The sequence below is a fragment of the Prionailurus bengalensis genome, chromosome E4 (assembly GCF_016509475.1).
Source record: "Prionailurus bengalensis isolate Pbe53 chromosome E4, Fcat_Pben_1.1_paternal_pri, whole genome shotgun sequence".
Classification (NCBI taxonomy): Eukaryota; Metazoa; Chordata; class Mammalia; order Carnivora; family Felidae; genus Prionailurus; species Prionailurus bengalensis.
In genome coordinates, this window is record NC_057360.1 from 31,553,270 (window position 1) to 31,568,601 (window position 15,332).

General features: G+C 53.2%; 1 protein-coding gene across 2 annotated transcripts; it reads left to right on the forward strand.

Annotated features, from left to right (window-relative positions):
* The first annotated feature begins 1,341 nt into the window (after positions 1–1,341).
* On the forward strand, positions 1,342–14,823 carry RD3 (RD3 regulator of GUCY2D). Of its 2 annotated transcripts, none has more exons than XM_043567887.1 (4): positions 1,342–1,671; positions 10,311–10,353; positions 10,876–11,185; positions 13,004–14,823. In XM_043567887.1, exons 2-4 carry the CDS (start codon positions 10,347–10,349, stop codon positions 13,299–13,301), a joined length of 615 nt encoding a protein of 204 aa, XP_043423822.1. In that variant the 5' UTR covers positions 1,342–1,671; positions 10,311–10,346; the 3' UTR covers positions 13,302–14,823. The 2 variants fall into 2 exon arrangements, with proteins under 2 accessions (XP_043423822.1, XP_043423821.1); XM_043567886.1 differs by having other exon boundaries at positions 1,343–1,671; positions 10,836–11,185.
* The last annotated feature ends 509 nt before the right edge of the window (positions 14,824–15,332 follow it).

Here is a 15,332-nt window from a genome sequence, read left to right on the forward strand (position 1 = left end):
CACCCCTTGCTGCAATGAGATCTTCCTTTTGATGGCTGACGACATTGACCTGTATAACCTCATTTACATTACTTGTGAGTGTGTGTGTGTGTGTGTGTGTGTGTGTGTATTTGAGGGTGAAGTATTAAGACTAATGTATGGCTCGGGGCACCTGGGTGGCTCAGTCGGTTAAGTGTCTGATTCTTGATTTTGGCTCAGGTCACAGTCTCACGGTTTGTGAGATCGAGCCCAGAGTCAGGCTCTGCTTGGGACTCTCTCTCCCTTCTCTGCCCCTGCCCAGTTTGTATGAGTACACGCATGCTCTGTCTCTCTCTCAAAGATAAATAAACTTTAAAAAAGAGAGAGAGAGAGAAGGAATGGCCCAGATCCTGACTTAAGACTCCTGCTTGAGAAGATGGATGAGGGAGGCAGACTCACCTAGGGGATGCAACCACAGAGCAAGCACCGAGTGGCACAGCACCCAGGGAGAAAGTCAAAACACGCAGGCAGGCAGGTGGACAAGCCGAGTCAGTTCATCATAGTGTAATTTCTCCTTGGCTATGCGTTCTGCTTTATTTTCAACACAGTTAGGACTAGATGTGTCCAGAAGGCACTCCATCAGCTGGTACTTGGCACAGCATCACCTGAGATCTATTATAACGCAGCTCGGTGCCCATCACTGGAGGTCGATGCCGCTCACAGGGCGACATGCCTGCGTGTCTGTGCCCACTAATGTCTGGGGGGGCGCACAGCCTGGATACACTGGGCCCCTAACCAAAATAGTCTGCAAGCGATAAAGCGTCCAGAGCCTGGAGACAGACGGGAGGCTCAGATGCAAGTATCAGATACGGGAGAAGGGCAACAGAAGACTCCTGCCAGTCCCGCATTTACCTCAAATACCTCAAAATCCATCCCCATGATCCATGTTCCCTCTTCTCCCCAGATTATTTCTCAGCCTCACCTCTCCTTGAGAAAGTCAGCAGAACTTCCTGCCCTTGAGCTTGCTTGAGGGAAAGAAAGAATTTCAATTAGCAAAGAGGAGGACAGGTGGTGAGGCAAAGGCGAGGACATGGCTCTTCAGGGACAGCCCCCAGAACGTCCCCTCTCCTGGTGGAGGGCAACACGTGGGAAGAGGGGAGCTTCACCAAGATGGAATCATCTGTCCCCAGCAGATGCGCCAGCCAGAGCGCAGTAAGGAATGCTATCTGGACACAGGTGCCCTGTCACCACCTGGGTCTTCCCAGGCATCTGTGGCAGGTCAGGCGGGCTCCCTCTACGGATAATACAGCTCCAGGTGAAAGAGGCTTAGGTGGGTCGCCATGGCAACGCAGATCAGAGGTTGGCCCGCCTCTGAGGTTCAGGAGGAGGAGCTGTGGTTCCAGCCTCCTGAGATACACACACACACACACACACACACACACACACACACACACGCTCCACTAACACCAGCCCGGGCTGGATCCCTCCTCTGGTCAGGATTGTTTTCTCTCTCAGCACAACTTCCGAGAGACAGAAAGAGGGAAGAGCATGAGGTAGCAGGCAGCAGCAGAAGAGAAAGAAAAAGAAGACGTTTAGAATATAGTCTTCCCTCCACCCCACCCTGCCCTGGACACTCTCTTCTCCCAGGCTGGGAAGCAGAAAGGCCCCCCACAAGAACTTTCACCTCCGGAGAGGGTGACCTCAAAACGCCAGGTAAGAGGGTGGTCTCCCCAGGAGACTGTGGTTTCCCCACCTGAAATCTGGAAGCAGGAACCCGGTCCCGAAACCTTTTAGACATGAGAGCAGAGGCTGAGAGCTGGGAGGGGTGGCTTCAGGGCTGCAGCAGGTTGGGGACAGCCTACCGAGCAGTCTGAGTCCAGGGTCCAGATGGCCTCAGGGAGGCCTCATCGGTCCTAATCTGTTCCACAAGGGTCGGTGGATTCCGCAGTATCTTTAGGGCCGTGGCCTGTCCCGTGGGAAGCCATAGGTTCATCTGCTCTGCAAGCCCCAGCATTTTCTCTCCTGCTTTGCTGGGGAGGACCCAGTCAGGGGGAAGAAAGGGGAAACCCGCCAGAGATTTCTCTCTTCAATTTGAGAACTGCGACTTGAGTACCCACGAAGTCGGTGGACCACCTCCTCCATGACTGTGGTCAGTAGTACCTGAGCATTTGACCCCTCCTGGTTGCACGTGTGCCTCAGAACAAGGAGGACTCACTGCCATTCATTCATTCATTCATTCATCCAGGAACCACTTATGAGTTGCCTCACATGCCAGCAGATACAAGAGATATAGCTCTTGCTCTCGACAGAGCTCATAGCTAGCTGGGGGAGAGAGAAAAAAACAATCAAAAAAGTGAGAAATGTATTTGTCACAGATGCCATGATATGATAGGCTCTCATGCCGGCACCAGCAGGCACCCAGTTTACCTCAGTGGGGTCGGTGAGGGGCAGGCTGCAGGGGGCCCACCCTGGAGGTGAGTCTTAAGAGATGAGCAGGTGTTTGTCAGGTGAACGGAAGCCCACAGATCAGCAAGTCAGCCCGAGTCACTCCTGGCTTGGTGGATTCCAGGTTATTTTTCTATGATGCCAAAAAGAAATAAGGTCAGTTTGTAATCTGTGAAGTTGGCCGTGGGCCTTGGCAAAAACAGGGCTGGAAGGAAGGTCACAGCGGGGAGCGTTTACTCTCTGCACCTGCTTCGAGGCCTCTGCCCAGATAGAGGGTCTGGCTTCAGCAGGGCCATCCTGCCTGCTCTGTGAAGCAGTGGGCGATTTGGGACAGCCCAGCAAATTACCGCTCCATGCCCATGGGCCTGGGGGACATGCGAGGCAGCCTCCGCCCTGAGCAGCAGACACCCAGTTCAGCTGTTGGAGCCCTGCATCGGAGGAGGGGCCTGGGCGTGGCTCCCTTTGTACTGAGACAGCTGCTTCCTGGCCAGGACTGCACGGCCCCTCCCTGGTTGGCCAGGGGGCTGGTGGCCTGATCTCAGCAGAAGCAGGTGAAGCTCTCATGCCTGCTGCCTGGGTATCGGAGGCTGGCTCCCAACTCCGAGGGCACACCCCTGAATGTTCCCACCAGAGACATCCCCGATCTCCTCTGGAACCAGACCCCTCCTCTTGCCCTTGAGCATGGGGATGGTTTTTCTAGACTATCTAACGAGCCACAGCTGGTGGTAGTGTCTCCCAGGGAGCCATGGAAAAGATTATCCTCAGGGATGTTCAAAAATAAGCTGAAGGAGGAGCTCAGAGAGTGTGGGGGTGGAAAGGGTAATGAAGGGGAAGGGAGGGAGGAGAGGGAAAAGCAGAGAATGAAAGGGAGAGGGCTTAGCTGAGTGATGCCAAAAGGCAGAGAGAGCATGGGAGGGCTTTCCTGCTGGTGGGGGTAAACTGAGGCCCCCCCGCCCGAGCTTTCCCTTCCTCCAGGGGGCTCAGCTCTCCCAATGTCATGACCAGAATTCAGGGTTAGGGCAAGGCCAGGAACAAGGTTGGAGTCAAGCTTGCACCAAAACCACGGACGGGATCCTTTAGTTTTTATGGTACAGACAGACCCTTTTGGAAATCTGTAAAGGCTTTGGACATATTCTTAGCAAAATGTTTCTAAATGCATAAAATTAAGTCCATAGTATTAGGAAAGAAACCAGCTATACTGAAATGTAGTTATATATATATATATATATATATATATATATATATATATAATTTTTTTAAATCAGTTTAAGATATGGTAATATATGTGCCTCTCTATCAACATGTAAAAGAATAAAATGTAGTGGCAGGGTTAATATCACGATTTCACAGTAGTGATAAACATAAGCCATATTTTAAGAATGACAGCTTTCAAATGTTACGAAAATACCTGTGATCCCTGCTGGAGATAAAGTCACCCATACAGCTCTGGCCGGTGGTGGCCTGCATTCATAACTGACAGAAATCCCACATTTCAGTTAAAGTTAGTGAAAGTAGAGATTTTTTTTTTCCTACCTGAATCCATAAACCTCGATGTCTCTTGTTAGTTTATAAAGCACTTACGTGAACATCCTTTTTTGCTCTTCACAGTACAGTGGAGTAGGTACTCGTACCACCCCATCTTACAGACAGGAAGACTGAGGCTGGGAGCAGTGAAAGGGACTTGGACACAGGAAGCCTCTGGCAGGGAGGAAAAGGCATAGGAACTCGGGCTGTCTCCGTGAGAGCCCCCAACCCCGGCCCCCAACCCCGGCCTGCTTCCTCTGAGCTGGCGATCACCCCATCACCGGAGGGCAGGGCGGGTACGCCCTCCATCGAGCTGTTCTGCCGGGTTACAGCAGTGCCCTCGCGGAGGGGGCTACACCGCCACCCGGCACGGCCCTCCGCAGTAAGGTCCTTGCCCCTTGCCCCTCTCCCTGTTTTCCTTCCCCTCCTGAACGGGCGCTCCCCTGATGGAGCCCCGAAGCAGGCACAGTGCAGGCCCCCTGCACACTCCCACCTGTGTGTGCGGGGCCTCATAGGTCAGAGACCGGCCTGGGCCTCGGTGTCCACACCGCAGACCGCGGCTCCCCACTGCCGCGCCCACGCCCCTCCGTGGAGAAACCCTGCAGCGCTTCAACAAATCTGACGGAAAGCGGGCAGAGGGGCTGAGAAGTCGTGCCCACCGGGTAGAACGAATTGGGAGGGCTTCCTACAGAAAGTGAGTTTTGAACTAGAGTTTTCCCCCAACTTTTAAATTGTGAATATGCTCCAAGATGCAGGAAAATTGAAAGACTAATGCAGTAAACACACATAAAATCCCCCTAGAAGACGGACCGTTACTACTTTGCCATAGTTGCCCTGTCTGTGTGTGTGTGCGCACATATATAGATGACATTTTTCTCAGGGACTGGAAGGGAGGACATTGCAGACATCAGGCATGGGCACATCAACATGGCCTCCTAAGTTGGGCTATTTGTCCACACTCCCCTACAACCATAACACCACTTTTATACTTAAGAAAATCAACACTCATTCCCTAACCTCCAGTTCATATTCAAATTTCCCCCAGAGTCCTGTTTTAAACAAGGATTCAATCAATGTTTGTGCATCAGAGGCAGGTGGTAGGTGCCGTTGACTGAATGGGAAGCAGGTATTCATGATGGGAAGGTTCTGGAGTCACCACGGTGCTGGCGAGGCCTGGCGGTGAGCGGGAGTGTGAGGGGACCTGAAGCTTACACTGAGGAGTTTGGCTTTGCCACAGAGGGAGGGGGGTTAATCCAGATTTGGGGGATAGGGAGGAGTCAAATCCACATTGTGCAAAGTGCCCAGAGAAGATGACTTTTGCCGTTCTGATGAACCCTCTGGGTGTCTTTGTCACACCACATTTGGCCATCACGTTCTTCCCCAGTCACAACACAAAGGGGGCTCGGCTGTGGGTCAGGTCCTGGGGTTGCTGTGAGCTAAGCCAATGACCTCTGGCATCTGGGTAGCCAGCCTGACTCTCTATCCTGGCTGTCCCTGCGTCTATCCCTCTTTCCCTCCTTTGCCCTTTTAAGAACCTAATCAGAGCTGCTGAAGAGCCTTCCGGGACAGCAGCTGGCACCAGAGACAGAAATAGCCCCGGCAGAAACCTGGTCTCTGTCAAAAGCTCCGGCCCCAGTGAGGGCTGGGGGAGGAGCATGGGGGGGGGGGGGGAGGAAGATTCAGAACCTGCCCCCTGCCCTCAGGGGCCCCCACCATCTGGACCAGAGACGCTGAGAGCCCACAGAACCCAGGACCTAGGTGAGGTCACCCCGCCCATCCCCTGCCATCTGCCGTGGGGTGAGCACCTGTCTTGAGAGGCCAGCTGGGGTCAGGGGCACAGCCTTGAAACCAGGGGAAAGGGACTCCACCCGGGGTTGTACTTTCGGCCGCATTTTGGCCTTCTTCTGGCCTCACCCACCTGGAGCAAGGAGTCTCGGGGTTAGGAAGACGTGCACATCTTGAGGTCACTTCCCTCCAGATCAGGCCTTAAGTTCTGAGACCCGGGACTCCCTGGCCAGACAGTCCCCAGCCTACTTCCAGAACGTGAGCAAGTCCCCTCCAGGGCCCCGTCCCCTCAGGGTGAGCCACACCACCAGTGTAAACAATCCCAGGTCTGTGGAAGTGGCAAAGAAGTGGTTGTTGGTAGGCGTGCGGATGGGCCTTGGACGTGAAGGCTGGGGTGTCCCCACACCTTTGCCAGGCCCCTCAGGGGGTGAGAAGAGAAGGGGTCAGGCTGGGAGCCAGAGCCGGCTCAACCCACGCCTCCGTGTTCTAGCAGAGCCCTCTCGGGAGCCCAAGATTTCTCAGTTTGAATCTGAGCCTCCAAGTTGTTATGAAGGTACGGTTGACAAGGAAGCAAAACATATTTTATTTAATAGTTCATTAGCCCAATTTGTAACTTACGGATATTTAGACGCATGGAATGTGAGGTTCCATCTGCGATACTGCCCGAGTCCCCTAGCAAATGCGTGGTGCCCTGGCCGGGCCTGGAGTGGCCTTGCTGCCGCATTCTGGAGACCAGTTTGGGGTGGAGAGGAAAGTCTTCAGTGCCTCCCAATCCCCTCTTTCTGTGGAAGGCCCTCCAGGCCAGGCCCTTCCTTCTCCTGCTGCCTCCTTCCAGCTCAGGTCAAATCCAGGCTAAGAAGAAAAAAGGCTCTTTGAGGGGGAAATGCTTGACCCTAAGGTGAGTCCCTCAGAATAGGTCTTAGGAAGGGTGAGAAGTTTTGGAGTAGAAAGGGGCTCCCAAGGGGGCAGGGTGGAGGGCCAGTGGGGAGAGAGAGAGAGAGAGAGAGAGAGAGAACAAGGACTAAAGCACCACAAGGCAACCCCATCCATCACTCTGGGATTAATCCAAGTAAGTACTGTACTCCATTTACTTATGGACACTCGCCATAGGCCAGACCCCTGCTGGGTGCTGGGTAGGATGATACCCAGGACCTGGTTTCTCACTCGGTCTGGACCGGTGCCAGAGATCTGTTGTGTAGCAATGTGCTTACAGTTCACACTCCGTACACTTAAAAATGTTTCAGGTGGTAAATGTTATGTTATTTGCTTTTTTTTAATTATTTTTTAATGTTTATTTTTGAGAGAGACAGAATATGAGCAGGGGAGGGGCAGAGAGGGAGACACCGAATCCAAAACAGGCTCCAGGCTCTGAGCTGTCAGCACAGAGCCCAACGTGGGGTTCAAACCCACAAGCCGTGAGATCGTGACCTGAGCCAGAGTCAGACACTTAAGCAACTGAGCCACCCAGATGCCCCTATATTATTTGTCTTTTTTTTTTTTTTAACCACAATTAAAGGAAAATGGAGTGGAGATTGGCTCAGAAGGACCAGCCCTGGGTTGCCAGGTAGGAGGCAGCAGCTATAATATATCTGGCAGATGGGCAAGGCCTGAACTAAAGGAGGGAGAGAGAGCGGACAGACTTAGGAGAATTGTAATATTTAAATTTGAGAGAATCAAAAGGAATTGGATGCAGGACTTGACAGATGAAGCAAAGGGATGAGGTGATGCCCACTGGCAAGCAGGGGCTACGGAGAAGCAGCAGCCAGTGGGGAGGGAAGTGGGTTACGGTGTGAGTGGAACCTGCAGGGGGAGGTGTCAGGAAGCATCTGGTCATCCTGACCTCAGGTTGAAGAGACAACTGGCGTATGGATTTTGATTTGGGAATTATCTCCACTGTCAGTGGAGACGTGTGAACGGATGAGGCAGGTTGAAATGAGATGGACAGCCTGAGATGGAGCGCCAGGGAACAGCAACAACCCAAGGAAGGCCAGGGGAGGAGTGCCCATAAGGGCTCTGAGAGGGAGTCCCACGAGGCAGACGGAGGCAGGATGTAGACCCAGGGTTGTGCTCTAATGGAAGCCAAGGAAAGATTATTTCCACAGGGAGGAGAGATCAGTGGGCTGGGCTGGGCAGCCTCAGGTGAGTTGGGACATGTGCTAACCAGTCGGCAGGGGTGTGGCGGTGGGGGGTTGTGGGGGTGAGGGTGTATGTGGCAGGTTGCACTAAGAGACCATTCAAGGGCGTCACATCCCTCTGCCTTGAGCCTCACCAGTCTCTTTCTCCTCCAATCATCTTCCAGGGATGGGTGCCCAGCATTCAGGTGCAGGTGCAGGTGCAGGTGCAGGATGAACTGGTGATAGCGGGGTGGGGGGGAATGTTGGGGTGCAGGGGTTGAGGGAGGTCAACCAAGGAAGTCTTCCTGGGGAAGGAGGGCCAGGGCCAGGTTTGGAAGCATCATTGGGTGAGGCTCCATGGGGCAGAGAGGGAACTATTCCATCAGGGGGTCCCCACATGACCTCTGACCCCACAGCTCAGCCAGTGTCTCATCCTCAGGAGGGATCTCTGAGCGACAGGAGAGTGTGGTGCCATGGGGGCCAGAGGAGACTGTCCTCCACGTGGCCGCTGACAAACGCCCCCTCACTTGGAGAAGGTCAGATCTGTGGGGACTTGCTCTTTCACCATCACGCATGCATGCATTCTTTAATCATTCATTCCTTTGTGCATGCATTTATTCACTCATTCATTCGCAGTACTACCCAGCACCAGGCATGGAAGGATGATTAAGGCACAGTCCTTGCCCCCATGTGACACAGAGCAGGGGGTGGTGGAAGGTAAATTGTCACACTCCATTAAGTGTCCCTGGTGCTATGAAAAATGTCTGTACAGGATGCTTTCAGAGTACCAGCTGGAAAGTGGTCACATCAGGAAACGCGTGTCAGAAGAGTTGCTGACCCTAGAGCTAAGTCCCCAGGCAGAGGAGGGAGGGACACTGGAGAGAGAGTATGGAGCTGTGGGTGGCCAGCATCTTCGGCAGCACCTACGGGACTGTTCGTCCATCTCTAGTTGGGGTGCCCTTCATGAGGCACCATGAAGACACCATTCACTCTTTTGATATTAAGCATCAACCTGACCCATGCACTTTTGAAAACACAAACACAGTTACAAGGTGTCCTTTTGCCTGATTCAATCAGATCCCTTGGCCTCAGACAGAGGATCCTGGTGCTCACGGCTCTCAGGACAGAACATAGCCCACCCCCCCACCCCCAAACCCATTTCCCCACACTACAACCCAGCCTCAATTATTCTGAACACACGAAGCAGTTAAGGGTGCAGAAGAAAAGATCCTAACTGTCCAGACCCCAAGGACAGGGTCTGATGGTCTGTCCTTCTCTCCCAACCTCCCAGGAAGGGATCAGGGTGTAATCTGAGGCCCCCACTCATGATAGACTTAGGCTGAGTGGAAGATGAAGGTTTTAAATTTCCTAAATATAATGGTTGCTAGGGATTGTTCATGAATAAAGAAGAGGTTTGATTTTGTGCCACCCCAGAAGGCTATTGTTACCCCATAATACTTTTCCTCTTTGTGTCTGATTCTCCAGCATTAACAATTCATTTCTCTGCAGGGTGGTGGGAGGGCTGCCTAAAAATGTGTGTGTGTCCATGCCTCATGGCCATGTTGTTGAGGCTGAGTTCATCAAATCACTTTCCTCGGCCTCTGGGGGGTCTGGGCAGGAAGAAGACCATTGGTGCATGGAACAGAGGGTCCCCCAGAGGGGGAAGGTCATTGAAAAGGCAGTTGGGGCATCTTAAAGACCCACTTCAGATTTGGGCCCAGGAATGGCCCTCACCTTCACTGCTATCAGAGGAACAAACCCACCTCTGACAGGCATTGCAGTGTGTCTGAGATGGCAGTTCATGTATCCATCCAATCATGTATCCATCCATCCACCCACCCACCCACCCACCCATCCACCCATCCACCCATCCACCCATCCACCCATCCATCCATCCATCCATCCACTCACCCACCCATCCACCCATCCACCCATCCATCCATCCATCCATCCATCCATCCATCCACTCACCCACCCACCCACCCATCCACCCATCCATTCATCCATCCATCCATCCATCCATCCATCCATCCATCCACTCACCCACCCACCCACCCATCCACCCATCCATTCATCCACTCATCCATCCATCCATCCATCCATCCACTCACTCATCCATCCATCCATCCATCCATCCATCCATCTATTCATCTAGTCAGTCAGTCACCAAACCTGTATTGCACAAGACCTTGTGGATATATGAGTTAGGGTTTCTGCTTCTGCACCCGACACTCCTTGTATCATGGCTGGGTTCGCCACCTGGGACACCTTCTCCATCAGTCCATGTGTCTGAAGCTCGCATTCCCTCTTCACCCTGCTCTCGTCCACAAGCTTTCCATGACCCCTGTCATCACCCAGAGTCACTCCTTCTGCTCCCCATCAATACTGATGCTATGCTTCATCAGTCACGTTTACCTCTTTCTATTGATATCTGCTGGAAAGCAGGGTCCCCGACATGCTTTCTTGCTTGTGTTCCTCCCACAGGTGTGCACACAGTACCTGATTAAGGCTTCTGAATAAATGAATGGTAAGTTGTGTCTTTTGCAGGGTGATGTCAACCCCATACAGTTCCAAGCTTCCTTCAGCAACAGGTTGGGGCATTAAGAAACTCAGGGTGTTTTCCTGTCAGGTTAACATAAGATGTAGATGTGTATTTTTCCCCCTTAAATCATAGTGATAAGACTGTGCTCAGCCATACACAGTATATTTCCTTCTTTGTTTGGAATTAGCAGAGATTCAGGAGGGCAGTGTCTCTGGGCTCAGCCATCTGCGTGCATTAGGGATCGTTATAACGTGAGACTACTTGTACGTGGTGTGCAGAGAGCCCCGAGTTTATTCACAACTGCTTCTCACGACAGCCCAATCTTGTCTTACAGAATTAGAAATGATTGCTCAGAGAGGTTAAGCAACTTACTTGAGGCCACCCAGCTGTGAGGGCGGAGCAGTTCTTCTCTCGCTGGGGTCCCAGCTGTCCTCCCTCCCCCTTGTTCTCCCCACCTTAACTGACAGAGGGGTCCAAGGAAGACGCACTCCTGCCCTGTCTCGGCAGGGCCTGGGGGGGCCATGTCCCTCATCCCGTGGCTTCGGTGGAATGAAGGCCCCCCGCGGCCGTCATCCCGGAGGCCGGCTGAGATGGTGCTGGACACGCTCATGATGGAGCTGGCGGGACAGATGCGAGAGGCGGAGAGGCAGCAATGGGAGCGCAGCAACGCGGTCAGGAAGATCTGCACCGGGGTGGACTACAGCTGGCTGGCCAGCACACCCCGGCCCACCTACGACCTCAGCCCTGGCGAGCGGCTGCAGCTGGAGGACGTCTGTGCCAAGATCCACCCGTCCTACTGCGGGCCCGCCATCCTCAGGTAACCCCTGCCGCTGGCACCGGGCCCAGCCATTGCACTGTGGGCTCCAGGGGTGTGGCTGCCGTGGCGGTGGCCTGAGGCCACTGGACCGGGAGCCGGGGCACCCAGATGACCCAGTTACCTGTTAAGAGGAGCAAGGCAGGAGGCCAACCCTGAAAGATCCCAGCCCAGAGCTGGGGGTTCAGAAGGAGGCAGGAGGCAGCTCCCGGAGGCACAGCAGTTTTGACGGGAGAGAACCCCGGGCCTTGGAGCTTTCTGTTCTCCCCGCCTGGCTTACATTTGCCCTGGATTTTAACGTAGCTGGCTCTTCCTCCTTCATCAGTTCATCTTCTATGTTACCTTCTTAGAAAGGCTTTCCAGGTAATCTCTCCAAAATTGAGTTTTCAATTATCCTATTTCAAGCCAGCTTTCATATTAGCTTGCCTAAGGGGGCTGTGCATGCACGCGTGAGTGCATGTGTGCGTGGGCTTGTGCTGTGTGTGTGCATGTGCGTGCGTGTGCATGCATGTTTGTACAGCGTCCGGAGGCCTGGGGCACTGAACATTTAGAGATTTAGAGCGTGGGTACCACAATGCTCATGAATATAAATGTAACCTTGCTAAAGCTTGGACCCACATGGCCCGGTCCTAGTTGGATTCATGTGATGTGGAAGAACTGTGGTCCCAACAACCAACAATAATTTCCAAAGTCACTCAAGTTCTTTAGCTGCACTTCCCCAAGCACTCGTAAAGGAATACAGATCCACGGGAAAGCATCTGAACACCCCACTTAGTCTCCCCACATCTTTAGTCCCCCGTCTCTTTAACCAACACAAGCATCTATTGTACACCTTTTTTTTCTTGAAAATTCTCCTTAAAACTCCTTCTTCTTCCGTCCTAGCTATACTCCTTTGGATTTTGTAGTCTTTTCCACCCCCGGCCCCCTTTCTTCCTCCAGGATGAGAATTCTGACCCTCTCCCGTTTCTCTTGTTCTGTACCAAGGAACCCCCCCTCCCCCGCCAAATGTACCTACTTCCAGAAGCACCTGGGGAAAGGGGTGGGGTGAGTCGTGGCGGGTGGGGGGGGTGCGGGGGGGGGGGGGTTGCTGACAGAATTCAGGCTGGTAAACCAAACCTCCTAAGTGAGGAGGAGGCTGGGGACACACATGTGTTCATGATTGTCCACTCACATTTCCTGTCTCACTGCTGAAAAGTTTGAGAGGTCCTGATTCTCGAGGTGGTGGAGGAAACTAGATGTTGAATGGACTCGCTAATAACTGTTATTCATTTTGAGCTCTAAGCAAAGACATTTGAGGCAGAGGAAAACCTCACCCGGTGGGTAGCATGGAGCTATGGAGGGAGTATCGCAGGCCGGTGCCATCATCAGATACACACTTGGGAGAGATCGCTCTGGCCAGGGGGCAGAGAAGGGTGGGAGAGGTTAGCCAGAAAGCCTCACATTGGTGAGGCCGGGCCATGCTAACACGGAAGTGGGCTACCCTTAATACTCTGGCACCGAGAACATGAGGTTAATGTCAGGATCTTCACCTATGGTAGCTCTTTAAACCCCACAGAAGGGTTTATGACCCCAGTTTACAGATGAGGAAGCTGAGGCCCACAGAAGCCAGAAATAGCCGAGCGGGGAGCTGAACTCAGGATAGGCTGGAGCAGTGGGGGAGGTGGGGTGGTTTCTGATTGACGTCAGAAGCGGGGAAGTGGCTGAACTGGGAACTGGCCCCTGGGCGTGCACGGGAAGCCCCCGGTGTTAGACCCCCCCCCCGCCACCTGCCACGGGCCACGCCTCGTGACTCACGCACAGCCCTGTCCGCTCTGCCCGCAGGTTCCGGCAGCTACTGGCCGAGCAGGAGCCTGAGGTGCGGGAGGTGTCCCAGCTCTTCCGCTCGGTGCTGCAGGAGGTCCTGGACAGAATGAAGCAGGAGGAGGAGGCCCGCAAGCTGACGCGCCAGTGGAGCCTGCGGCCCCGCAGCAACCTGGCGCTGGCCACCTTCAAGACCCGCGCGCGCATCTCTCCCTTCACCAGCGACATCCGGACCATCTCGGAGGACGTGGAGCGGGACACGCCGCCGCCGCTCCGGACCTGGAGCCTGCCCGAGTTCCGGGCGCCCAAAGAGGACTGACCCGTGCCCTACCCTGCCCGGGAGCCGAGAACACCTGTGGGAGGGCATGATAGGCCGGTGACCGGGTCCGAGTCCTGGAACCTCCCCACCTGCCCTCGACAAGGGGCCCAAGAGGTGGCCCCGTCCCAAGACAGCCCTGTAAGATGCAGCAACCCTCTGGCCCACACTCTGCCACCAGCCACACGGCTCAGGGTCAGGGCTTGGAGCCGCAGCGGGCCCCCCCTCCCTCCCTTGCGAAAGTCGAAAGTCCTCTGCAGCGTCCCCTTCCCTGCCTCGCAGAGATTCAGGGTTTTGGCAGACAGACCCCGGCCCCATCTGTCCGGAAGGGGAAGACTTGCCCTTTTTGCCAAGACCTGGGTTCTCACCCCCAATTCAAGGATGTCCTACTCACCCCCTCACCCTGGGTAATGTGGGACTTGTTGGGTGATGTCCATTCTTTGCTGTGACTGGCTGGTCTGGCCACTGCAGATGGGTCACAGCCCCATGGTCAGGCAGAGCTGAAAGGGACCACAAAGGCCAATAGGTCCACTGTCCTCAGCTAGTGAAATGCACAAACGGAGGCTCAGAGAGGGCCTCATTCTTACACCTTAAACTGCAGCCAGTGAGGTTGTTCCTGTAGGCATAGTCTCTGCCCCTGAGTCCTTGAGTGCTGGGCTATGATGGGACAGACCCAAGGGCCATGTCTCCACCTCCCTGTGGTCTGACACATCTCTTACCTTGGAATTGGCATGAGGGTCTAAGGTGGCTGGGATCAGAAGTAGGCTACCCTTGCCCCACCCCAGAGTGTCATCATGTAGGATGTAGCCAACACCTCGCAGCTCCTTCCAGAGGCAGAGCTTCAAGGCCTTCCTACTCACTGCTCTGAGAGCCCAGGTCTCTGATTCCAGGGCACCTTCTGTATCTGGTCACACATGCTCTTTGGCTGTCCTCAAGGAAAGTGATGCTTAAACCCCTAACTGGCCTCAAAGAACCAAGTGAAAGTTCTAGAAGAGCCTCCCTACAGGCTTCATTTGGTGTCCTTCCATTTCTAATACGGTTAAGACCTTTATAATGGACATGTGGTGCTCCGGTGTCTGGAAAGTCTAGTGGCTTCCCCACATACGCAGGGCTGAAGTGGGGTGTGGTGGGATGGTGGAGGAAGTGTCTGTCCCCAACTATCAGTGCATGCTCAGAAAATGCAAGTGGATCTTAATATTAGTCTAAATAAAATGCCAGGAGATCAGTCAACAGGGAAAAAAATCCATATATTCCCTGACCAAGCTCAGTAGAAAAAAACTTTTTTAATCATCTGGTTTGGGATTATTTTCATTCAAGTCTGGACAGAAAATCATAAGATGGTGGAAAACCCCTTATCGAACACTGTCAAGATGAAGGAGTTGTCTCATTACATAATTGGTGGCAGTTGAAAACCACTTAAATAGAGGCACTGGGGTGGCTCAGTCTGTTAGGCAGTCCAATTCTTGATTTCAGCTCAGGTCATGATCTCATGGTTTGTGGGTTCGAGCCCTGCATGGGGGTTCCATACTGAGTGTGGAACCTGCTTGGGATTCTCTCTCCTCTCTCTCTGCCCCTCCCCCTGCTCACACTCTCTTTCCCAAAATAAATAAAATAAACAAAAAAAAAAAAGAAGAAGAAAATCACCTAAATAAAAATATATACCTCAAACATCTTACATATTTTATGTTAAGACGTAAGAAAAAGTTCATTCAATTGCCAAGCTGTGTTCATTATTTTGTGACATGTGTGGATTGTCTGACGGGAGATCCACACTTCAGTTTTATTGGCCTGTGTGTACTTTAACCATACCAATAAGAATAATGGGCACAAACAAGTTTGGAACAAGCAGAAGTGACCCTTGGTGAGCAGACAACTCAGTTGGGAGGGGCGGGAGAGTTAGAATAGGATCGACTAGCTGTGAGCTTTCTGGATACACGGGATGTGGGTCAGGGTGTTTTTTCTGAGGGAAGGGAGTGTCAGGGTCAACCTGGTTGTGGAGGAGATAATTCAGAGGAGGTCAGTTAAGAGAATATC

Bases quoted from the DNA above. Each gene is read 5' to 3' on its own strand.
- RD3 (XM_043567886.1), top strand. The intron at 11,186-13,003 runs GTAACCCCTGCC...CTCTGCCCGCAG, and splicing joins TGCGGGCCCGCCATCCTCAG to GTTCCGGCAGCTACTGGCCG.